Source organism: Phalaenopsis equestris, unplaced genomic scaffold (assembly GCF_001263595.1).
Source record: "Phalaenopsis equestris unplaced genomic scaffold, ASM126359v1 Scaffold000946, whole genome shotgun sequence".
Lineage (NCBI taxonomy): Eukaryota > Viridiplantae > Streptophyta > Magnoliopsida > Asparagales > Orchidaceae > Phalaenopsis > Phalaenopsis equestris.
In genome coordinates, this window is record NW_018165385.1 from 6,502 (window position 1) to 17,998 (window position 11,497).

Genomic DNA, 11,497 nt, shown 5'->3' on the forward strand with positions numbered 1-11,497 from the left:
ATATATATATATATATGTATATATATATATATATATATGTATATATATATATAGATAGATAGATAGATATTTGAAGATTTATATACATACCACTCAATTCCTATGTATTTACATATCTAACACCAAAATTTTAATTTTTGCATCAATTTTTATGTATATACAACCTTTCCTATGCATGAAAAGGTGTTTTTCACTTTTAAAAGTTAAAAGAAGTGATAGTTTTGATGTAATATAAAAGAATTGGGTGGTATAAACATAAAAAATAAAGTTTAGGTATTAAAATGTCAATATAGGAATTGGGTCGTATGTTTGTAAATGCCTCTTTTTATTTGAAGTGCAATTTTATGATAAGATGATGATATGAGCACAACAAAGACAATTTAATCTGTGTTTCTTATTTTATGCATATGCATTTTATTGTCATAATTATTTTAATTTTGTATCATTTTATTTGCAGATTGCTGAATTTCTTGATTATCTCAGAGAAGTAAAATTCATCATTAATCCTGTAGAAGAGGAGGCAGGAAAAATCTTATCTAACCTTCTGGAGCAAATCAACTCAAGCGAAGACCAAGAATTGGGTGCCTTCCAAAAGGTAGCTTCAAGGTTAAACATCACATCTTCAATAGCTCTTTTGGTAGAGAGAAGGGCCATAAGAAGGCTTCTGGATAAGTTTCATAATGTTAATGATAAAAAAAAGAAAATACTAATGTATTTCCTTTATCTCATTAAGACTTATGAAAAGAAATTAAGGCCTGATACATCGGAACGAAGAGAGTATGTAAATTTGCAGAATAACCCCTTAAAAGATAATGTTGAAGTTCAAACTGAATTAATCAGTGGTGACTCACCTCCTGAAGAATTCTATTGTCCGATTTCATTAAGTCTAATGTTTGATCCGGTCGTCATAGCTTCTGGAAAAACTTACGAAAGGATTTTTATCGAAAAATGGTTTGGCGAGGGGCACGATACATGCCCTAAGACTCGGAAAAAATTGGAAAATTTTTCTGTGGTTCCTAATTCAAGCATGAAGGATCTTATTTCAAACTGGTGCAGAAAGAATGGCGTCTTTATTCCAAATCCTTGCACCCAGCTTGAAGACACAGACATTCAAGCATTGGAGTCCATTTCCAGCAGCTCAGTTTCAAGTTTGAAAAACATTTCTACAGTATTGTTGGATGGAACCAAAGGAGACTACTTTTTATCTGAAAGTGAGAAAAATATGTCATCTTTGACGTTTGGTTCTCGTTGTTCTACAGATTCATCTCATGTTAAAGACATCGAGGGCTCAAACAATAATTATGTGAAATTGTTCTCCTGGAGTGAAGATTACCAAAATTATCAATCTTTTTCAAAATTTAGTCAGGATATGTATCTGAGGTTCTTATTTCGTTTCTCTGAGCTTCCAACTTTACTCCAAGTTAAAGCAGTGGAAGAAATAAAAGACTTACTGGAAGGCGAGGAAATGGACCAATGCGGCCTCCTCTCTAGTGGGTTTGCTGAAGCACTCATGGTATTTCTGAAGAAAGTATGCTCATTATCTGATTTTCTAGCGCAAAGAACAGGAGCTCAAATATTTCTTGCACTTTTGACTAATCAGAGGTAGTTGTGCGTTGTAGGCACTTTTATTTTGTACTTTGAACCATTTTACTTGTGGGGTGGGGGAGTAAACTTTATTTTTTACATTTATACCACCCAAATCTTTCATATAACATAACAATACCACAGTTTTACTTATAAAATGTGAAATACACCTTTTCATGCTTGGATAAGGTGGTATGTATGTAACAATTGAAGTTTAGGTGTTAGATATATAAATACATAGGAATTGAGTGGTATGTTTGTAAATCTTCCTATATTTTTCTTTTGTGTTCTTCAGTTTCAGAGATGCTGAAACATTCTTGCTCTATGCAGATGGGAGCTTAATTTCAAAATTGAAGATGTGATTCAAATTCTCTCTTCTCTTCTTAATTGTGGTATAGACCGTGAAGCCTTAATGATTCTGCAAAAAGTTTCTATTCATCCGGACTTTGTGCCACATATTGTCTCATCCAGTATTCCACTCAAAGTCATAAAATTTATAAATTCTGAGAACAGCGAACTTATTGAGATTGCCATGAAGATCCTCTCAGAGCTCTCATCTAATGGCGAAATGAGATCTCTCTTTCTTTGTTCTGGATATATAGAAAAAATTGGTCAATTTTTGTGTGTTAAAAGTCTGGGAAAATTTAGTTTAAATATTCTGGAGAATCTTGTTTGCGATGAAGAGGCTTTGATGCTTATCGCTGATTGCAATAGCTGCATTGCTTCCATAGCTGAAGTTCTTGAATTCGGTGGACCCGAGCAGGAACAAGCTGTTGCCATCTTTCTTTCCCTTTGTTCTCGCAATTTGAGAAATTGCCTACTTGTTTTGAAGGAGGGGATTATTCCATCTCTTGTAAATATTTCTGTGACTGGAAGTGAAAAGGGAAAGGAGAACTCTCTTAAGCTACTCCATGTTTTGAGAGATACCAGAAATATTGACTTTGATGAGAGCCAAAAGCCTTATTTTGAACCTGAATCTGAATTTGTTGAACATCCAGTGAAGAAATCCAAAAAATTAGAATTAAAATACAGGTCCTTTGGCTTTTTTAGTAGGAAAATGAAACTGATATCAAAATCCCTGGCATTTTTCTGAATCACCCTCAATTTTTATCAGGTAACTAATTTTCTTTGAGAAATTCCTGTAAATTTATATAATTGTGGAGTGTAGTTTAGAGATTAGGCTGTTGTAATTATCTGTTTATTTTTATTAATGATCAATAATGTATAGTGATTGGAAGTCTCTTTTGCCTCTTTTTCTATGGCCAACAAGCTAGAAGTTGTTTTAGATTTCACCTCATAATTTCAGGAGGTGCATGCTTGAGTTGTAACATAGGAATTTGATATTTTAGTTGTTAAATGATAACCAAAATGTAGTTTTCTCAGTTAAATAGTTTATTTTACAATGCCATGTAATGGATAAATTTTGAAACGTTCAAGTGATTGTTGTTTTTCTTTAATTGAAATTAGTGCTAATATAACATTTTCTATGGTGCATTGTTACTTGTATTTTTCCTGATTAATGTAAATTTTATTTGATACAAATTATCTTCTCATCAATAATCTTCTCTGATTTTTTTTTTTTCAAATTTTTGTTTCTTTATTTTACTTGAGGTAAAATATGTTAATTAAGCTTTAGCTTATATTGCAAAACTACAAAATAGTTGCCATTTGATAGTGATTAAACGCTCTTTAATTTGTAAGGGGAAATTTTGGGTCATAATAAGTTAAAATTTAATATATTTTTTATTTAAGCTATTCAATTGCTTTTAAAATGTTTTGCAATATTTGGCTAATCATTTAACTTCTGTATTGCATTCATTTCAAATGAATTCCAAAAGCTAAAACTTCATCATGATCCAACATTATTCCAATTTGCTGTTAATATGATTAGAAGTTGGTTATATATGAATTTGGATGTACAGGAGCATTTCCCTTATTATTATTTTTATTATTATTGTCATTTCTTTTGTGCGGGCACATTATATATATATATATATATATATACACACACACACACACACATATGAATATAAGTATTTATTGGGCAATTTACATACCTAGCACACAATTCTTATGTATTTACATCTCACACCTAAACTTTCATATTTACTTACATGACACTTTGGTGTTTTAAACCTTCACATGAAAATGTATATTTAACTTTTAAAAAGTGATAATACTGTTATTTTTTTTATGTGATTGTAAGGATTTAAATGCTATGCGTGTAAATATGACAGTTTGGTTGCAAGATATGTAAATGCATAAGAATTGTGTGCTATGTATGTAAATGCTTCATATTTATTTAGGATTTTCAGGGTTTTCATGTTATGTGAGCCGCCACTCTCTACATGTTAGCCTCCTTTCCTTTCGATTTAGTAAACTCTTCCTTTCTGACAGTGATTTTACTCAATTTTTCATGTAAATTTGCATGTTATTCTTTTTGCTTCTTTTGTTGTGCAGAGTACCAATTTTATAATGCTTATGAACTATGCTTTGTACTGCTATAACTGCAAACTAGTTTCTTTCAGTACTGAAAGACACGACCGCTTTTGAAATTTTTGAAATGCTATATATTTTACTGGAAGACACTCGTTTTGGCAAAAAATGTGCTAAGAGGATGATGCCAATGTTCAAAATTAATTTATTGCCAAAGCAAATATGGCAGATTTGTCATAACAAGATTATAGTGTGAGACACTAAGTTCTTAGAGTGTACTGATGTAGTTTATGATGAGATGTAAATTGAAAAATATAAAAATGCATAATTTGTTGGTTATTTACCCCATTGACACACTCAAACAGATATAGAGAGAGCGAGAGGAAGCTTGTGCACTTTAATAGCAAATATTGCTACAATCACAAACACCTTTGTCAAATTATCTTGTGTAGAGAACACTTTAATTTAATTTAATTTATGTTTTCACCTAAGCAAGTTCCTCATTTGCATTTTTAGTATGTCACTTCTATTGTTCAAATGTTCATATGTCCAATCATAAAGTTGCTTTAAATTGTATTTTACGGTTTGCATCAAGTTTATTTATCCTGAAACAATCAATAAAACTCTAGAGATGCAAGGAAAATGTTATATTTACTTAATTGTTCGTTGAAATATGGTAGTTTATTATGATACTTGAAAGTGGGAATGTGGGGCAATTCATGTAAGATTATTGTGTTACAGAAACATGGCATTCATCACATAACACGTATTTTTCATCAAAAGCCTATTTCCTGTCAAAACGTGTTTTCATATAATATGAAGTAAGAAATCCTTTTTATTTATTTGACAATCCTAACTTTGACACATACCAATATGAAAATTTTAATATTGTCAGCCATAAATAGATGTCTTTTATATTTTCATTTGTTGAAGTGAATTTTAATATTGTCAGCCATAATTAGTGATGTGCCATCGTAACTTTGACACATACCAAGCTTTGGTAAATTTTAACTTCATATTGGTATGTGCCATCCTATTTTGGGTGCATACCTAACTTGTTTTCATATAATATGCGTCAAATATTTTCATGCTAGCGCCAATTAGTTGGGGGCAATTACATACAGTCCACTCTAAACTTGCTATTTACAAATCAACCGCCCTCTTTCATCCATTTTTCTTTTTTTAAATTCTCACTCAAATATTAAAATTCATGATAATACTATATTTTTCATTTTTACCAAATACTCACGGTTTGATCGTGGCACGCATAACTACATTGGTACGGTAGTTAAAAAAAATCACCTGGGCGGTCAATTTGTAAATATCATTGTTTTATAATATTTTCTTAGGTCTCATCTAGCATTGATTATATCTTTTTGATTTATTAGGAGAATCCATTATAATATTGAATATATTTTCAAAGGCATATCTCCCTGTAAAGCCTCATAGTAACACAATACCTTATCCGAGACATCTGATAAATATTATTCTATAGAATCTTTCTTAGGCATAAATCATATCAAACACTTCATCAACTTGTTTCCTTTTATAAAATATGACGCAAACCATTTTTACATGTATCAGCTTTTAGTAGTCATGACCAAGAGCTTTCATCATTTTCACAATTTGATATATAGTGAGAAGTGATTTGTTTTGCTTATATGGATTGGGTTATTTTATTATAGATGCCAGTTGTGACATATTATTGAGATCAATGTTGATATTGTCAAGTTGAGAATTAATTGATGACGATGATTGCTTAACACGATCCCTTGATTGTTCGTCTGCATCTCAAAAAAGTGTAGTAAACTATTTACATATCTAAGACCTAAGTTTTTTTTTTTTTACATTTATATCACTTAAATCTTTGCATATCACATTAGAAATACCACCGTTTTAACTTCTAAAAATTGAAATACATCTTTTCAGGCATGGGTAAAGTGGCAGGTACGCAAAATTAGAAGTTTGTGTTAGATATGTAAATACATACGAATTGAGTGGTATGCATGTAAATCTTCCTAAACTGTTGCTCGTGGATGTAACTATTCCATTGAGTTTGTCCCTTCAAAACATGTATCAATCGCTAGTGATCAATCAGACACAAATAATGGAAACTGAATCTATTATGCTTACGAAATGAGTTGAAAATCTCAAACCAAGCTCGAGTCTTCAACTCATACTCGACCTGAACTTTCACTATGAGACTCGACTTGAACTTTCACTATGAGAATACTGCGGACTAGCGTCTATATTAGTGTAGGAAATAATTCTGATGCAAAATTAGTGACCAATTTGCGTCTGTTTAGTGTCGCCCACAGTCTAGCTATCAAAAGAATCAAAGCTGAGGAGTTGCGTCGAGTGGAGGATGCTAATCCTTAGCATCCACATATGTCGACGCCAAAATTGCTTATTAGCGTCAGCATTAGCGGAAGCCAAACCAACGCTATAGCGTCGGCTTAGCATCTGCATATGTCGACGCTGAAATTACTTATTAGTGTCGGCATTAGCGGACACTAATGCGGATGCAAAAACTTTTTGAGGGAAATAAAACTATTGGGTGCAAGTGGGTATACAAAAGGAAACCGGTAGTATCTGAAAAAGAAGGAAGTTTAAGACTCGACTAGTAGCAAAAGGATTTTCATAACAGAAGATGATATATTATGATGAAATATTTTCTCCTGTGGTCAGACATACTTCAATCAGGGCAGTGCTTACATTAGTAGCTATTTGAGACTTGTTTCTAGAACAAATGAATGTTAAAACTGCATTCTTGCATGATGATCTAGAGGAGCATATTTATATTGAACAGCTATAAGGGTTCACTCAACCTGAACATGGACTTCCGATTTGCAATTATAGAAATCGTTGTATGGGTTGAAACAGTCTCCAAGATAATAGTACAAGAGGTTCAACTCTTACATGATTCTGATTGGCTACAAGCGATGTGAGTATGATTGTTGTGTTTACGTTAAGAACATTGATGATAGTTCTTTTATTTTTCTTTTACTGTATGTTGACGATATACTGATTGTTGCAAATAATATGCATGATGTCCTTGGTTTGAAAATTTTATTGAACTAATAATTTGACATGAAAGACTTGGGTGCTACAAAAAAAATTCTTGGAATAGAGATTCATCGAGATAGAGGCTCTTGAAGACTATTTTTATCTCAACGAAGCTATGTTGAGAAAGTGCTAGATAGGTTTGGGATAAGCAAAACAAAGCTTGTGAGTACACCATTGACAAATCATTTTAAGTTTTCTTCAAAAGAGTGTCTTAAGACATATAAGGAAATCGAAGACATGACAAATGTTTCATATGTCAGTGCAATTTACTGCTTGATGTATGTAATGCTATGTACTCGCTCTGATTTGGTTCATGCAGTTAGTCAAATTTGCAAATACATGTCTAAACCTGGAAGACGACATTGAGAAACAGTTAAGTGGATTTTTTAGGCATCTGAAGGGCACTGTAGAACATGAAATTGCTTTTGGTAGTCAGCAAAATGATCCTTCATTTGTAGAGTATGTGGATTCAGACCATGCATGCGATTTGGATGATAGAAGGTCTACAACTGAATATGTTTTTACTCTTAGTGGAGGGCCTATATGTTGGAAATCAACAGTTCAGTCCATTGTGACATTATTTACAACTGAAGCTGAGTACATGACAGTAACCGAAGCTATTAAATAAACCTTATGACTTACTGACTAGGAAAGGAACTGGATGTTGAGAAAGGTGGAGGGCTGTCAAAACGGCTCGTTGTTCGTGAACAGCTGAAAGGTGGAGGGCTGTCAAAACGGCTCGTTAAGAAGCTCATGTTTGACTCGTTCGCTAAGTTAATACTATTCATCTTACACGAACAACACGAAAAAATATTTGTTCGTCCGTGTTCGGCTCGTTTTGGCTCAATATACTACTCATAAATTATATACATATATCTTTGATGAGTAGTATTTTTTAAAAAAATTAATTGACTACAAGGCTACCAAGATTTATAATAAATTAAAAGTATTAATTAAGAAAATAGAATAAAATTATTAAATTAGATTCAAATGATGTTTTAAATTTTGCCCCAATCCTTAACATCTTATGACTACGTGATTAGGGTTGTCAAAACGACTATTTGTTCGTGAACGGCTCGTGTTCGGCTCGCTAAGCAAACGAGTCGAACACGAACACACTTTTTGAGCTCGAAATGTAAACGAGCCAAACAAGAGCTGAACAAGTGCTGAGTCGGGGCTCGCTCGTTTTCGACTCGTTTACACCCCTAGTTCAGTTGCATTGTGATAGTCAAAGTGTCATCTATCTGACTAAGAACCAGGTGTACCATGCGAAAACTAAGCATATTTATGTCAGATATCACAAGATTAGAGAATTGATTGCTTCTGATGAGATACTATTGCAGAAAATTTATACTAATGAGAATGCAGCTGATATGTTGACCAAGTCAGTTATTATCAACAAATTCTTACATTGCTTGAGCTTGTTGAATATTCACAGTTGCTAGACAAGCATGATAGCTCAACCCACTTCGGTGTGTGAGAAACTCCAAGTTATCTTTCTCCTGAAGGGTTTAATATTTGCGAAGGTGGAGATTTGTTAAGTATGACCCATTTACCAAATATGGGGTAGATGCTGTAGCGTAACATATAAGAGCATGATAGTCCAATCGGGGGAGTTATGTTAAGTGGGTTGGGGGGTGCGAGGGTAGCGCCCCCACGGTACAATATATGAGTAATTTTGTAATTACATATTGTACACCAGGGTTATATCTGTGTGTGTGTGTGTGTGTGTGTGTGTTAGCCTGACTCATTGGTTGCGGCCTTTGGTGTAAGTCCCTCGGGTCGGGGGTTCGATCCCTACGTAGGACTGAATTGCACACCTTTCTGGAAAAGGGGTCCGCCCCTCGGTCAGATTATGGGGTTGATCGGGGATCAACCTTATATATGTATGTCGGCGCTATTTTTGGTATGGGGTTTGCCCGTAACATTTGTAACCCTAAGTGTATGTACTATTTTTTCAAGAAATTAGAAAGCCGCTGCTCTTGCTATTGAGGATGTAGGCATATTGTCGAACCTCGTTAAATCCGTGTGTTCTTTCTTGTGTTCGTTGGTTCTTGCATTGATTTACCCTAATTTATCAGCTTATAACACTACTGGAGACTGATAAGAGTATATGTATACAGGCCAAGAAGCTTGACCGAGAGCTATTCACTGCAGAGTTGCATTTCCTCATATATCGCCCAGGCACACAACAGTGAGTATTCGACCACTCTCGACGTGTCAATATTAGTTAAAAAAATTATTTTATATTTTTTGGGGGGGCTCTTAATATGAATTAATGTTTCAAATGCCAATTAATATTTGAATTTTGTTTTGTAGGGGTACAAGCAGCTCCGGGAGAGACAGAGGGAGATGACTAGCCAGATCTCATTGTTTGTCTCCAATGCTGGTAGCCAGTCTACCGCAGCTCAATTCGATTTTGAGTTGTGGACGCGGGCGGCGGGGAAGAAGGGAAGAGTGTATGGTCTCAGAGCCAAGAGGATAGCATTTGAGGCCGAACGTTCCCGTGTAGTTGTGGGTTGCCCTAGCTCGTTACAGGCTCATCATGATGAGCTTGCTAGGAGGATTATGATGATAAATAAAGAGCTTCGATTGATGCATGAAATCCAACAGTTGGTTGTAGATAGTCTGCACTCATGACAGAGAGTTTTGATCGTCGGAGTAAGTGACGTGTTTCTAGTTGAGGAGGATGAGGAGTGGGATGATGATGAGAAGGAAGAATAGGATTTTTTTTTTGTGTTTGATGATGTTTCCTCGACATAGGGACTGACTTTATATTTTTCTTCATTTATGTTTAAGTGAACTTTCATTTCTTGTGTTGTGAAGTTTGACCAATTTGATATGTTTATGTTTAATCTAATTTGGTGTCATTATGTAAATATGGAGATTTTTTTTATCAGTTGTAATGGTAGATAGATATCTATTATTTGGAGATTTCTTTTATCAGTTGTAATGGTAGATAGATATCTATTATGATGCTTGTGTTTGTTATGTGCAGATATGTGCAAATCTAATCGTTTTGTTGTGTCTTTTTTTTTTTTGTTTCTTACAGGTTTGCATTAGATTAGCGTCAGAATATTTTGACACTAAAGACAACAATCAATTATTTTATATGAGACGTCATTAAATCGATGCAATAGCGTTCAACCAGTTCGATGCTAGCGTCAGACTGATTGGACGCTATTGCGCATTAAGCAAAATCACTTGTTTTTCGACGGAATTTTTTAGCGACCAATTTTTGTGATGCAAATAAAAATATGACTTTAATGTCGACACAAAATCAATTAGCGACTCTCATTTTAACGTTTAAATTTTTTCAATGCTAAGCTCTCATAGTGTTGGAAAATGTCCCGATTAGCATCTAAAATATTCTTTATTGTTTAAACAGGTCGGTCACAAATCCAAAATTTTCACATTAGGTTCAATTCTGATCATCGTGCTGGTTGAATGAGTACAAACACCAGACGTTGCCTTAGGTTTTCTGACTGCAATGCAGACTTTGATCATCTTTTAACTTCCATGAAACTCTCAAACAGAAATACAGGATTGCATGCAGTTCTCATTCCTTCTTCATCGCCGTCGCCATCACCATCACCGTCGCCTATGAGATTCAATCAGAGATATTGCTTCAGGAAAAATCCAAGAAGGATTTGCATGCATAGCCCATAATTCATATGTATCTACATATCTAACACACAAACTTCAATTTTTACGTACAAGCCACCTTATCTATGCATGAAAGGGTATATTTCTCTTTGTAGAAGTTAAAATGATGGTATTTTTGATGAATATTTGGGTGGTATAAATGTAATAATTAAAGTTTGGGTGTCAGATATATAAATGCGCCAGAATTAGGTGGGTATGCATGTAAAATGCCTCCAAAATCCAATTATGGTGAGGCCAAATACAGCTGGTTTTCTGGCAACAAAACCAGTCAGCAGCACTTTGAGGTGATTGTGTTCTTTCCATTTCTTGCATCTTTACAGTTGTTTGATGGTCCAGAGCATCTTCTTTGAAAAAATAAAATAGAAGGAATTTTAGATACATACCCAACAATTCTTATCTATTTACATATTTAACATACCAAAAGTTGAATATTTACATTTAGAACCACCCTTAGTGTGTTACGAACACATACATGTTAAAGATTTGAGTGGTTTGAATGTAAATATGAAAAATTTGAGTGTTAGATATGTGAATATATAAGAATTACGTGATATGTATGCAAATGTCTCTTAAAAAAATGAAGGTGCTTTATTTCTAAGAGATAGGATTTCTCATCATCAACCAACAAATGTGGGGTCATGTTTTGAGATAGCTATCCATATTCTTCTGCATTATTTTCTTTCTTTTATGATATTGGCCCAGCCTGAGATTTTGATGATAGGGATTGACATATTTGAGATGCTTC

The 11,497-nt window shown here is 33.9% G+C and overlaps 1 protein-coding gene across 2 annotated transcripts in view; it reads left to right on the forward strand.

Moving 5' to 3' along the window:
- The window catches only part of LOC110032454 (U-box domain-containing protein 5-like), a 16,812-nt gene extending 5,996 nt beyond the window's left edge, over nt 1-10,816 (forward strand). The window contains exons 5-8 of one of the 2 annotated variants that reach the window (XR_002294856.1): nt 458-1,602; nt 1,915-2,698; nt 9,210-9,280; nt 9,406-9,837. Coding sequence is in view for 1 of the 2 variants with exons in the window: in XM_020736094.1 (XP_020591753.1) it covers nt 458-1,602; nt 1,915-2,677 (1,908 nt within the window). In the remaining variant the exon portion in view is untranslated. Of the gene's footprint in view, nt 1-457; nt 1,603-1,914; nt 2,699-9,209; nt 9,281-9,405; nt 9,838-10,474 lie in introns of those variants that run through there. The other variant, XM_020736094.1, reaches the window with a different exon arrangement.
- The last annotated feature ends 681 nt before the right edge of the window (nt 10,817-11,497 follow it).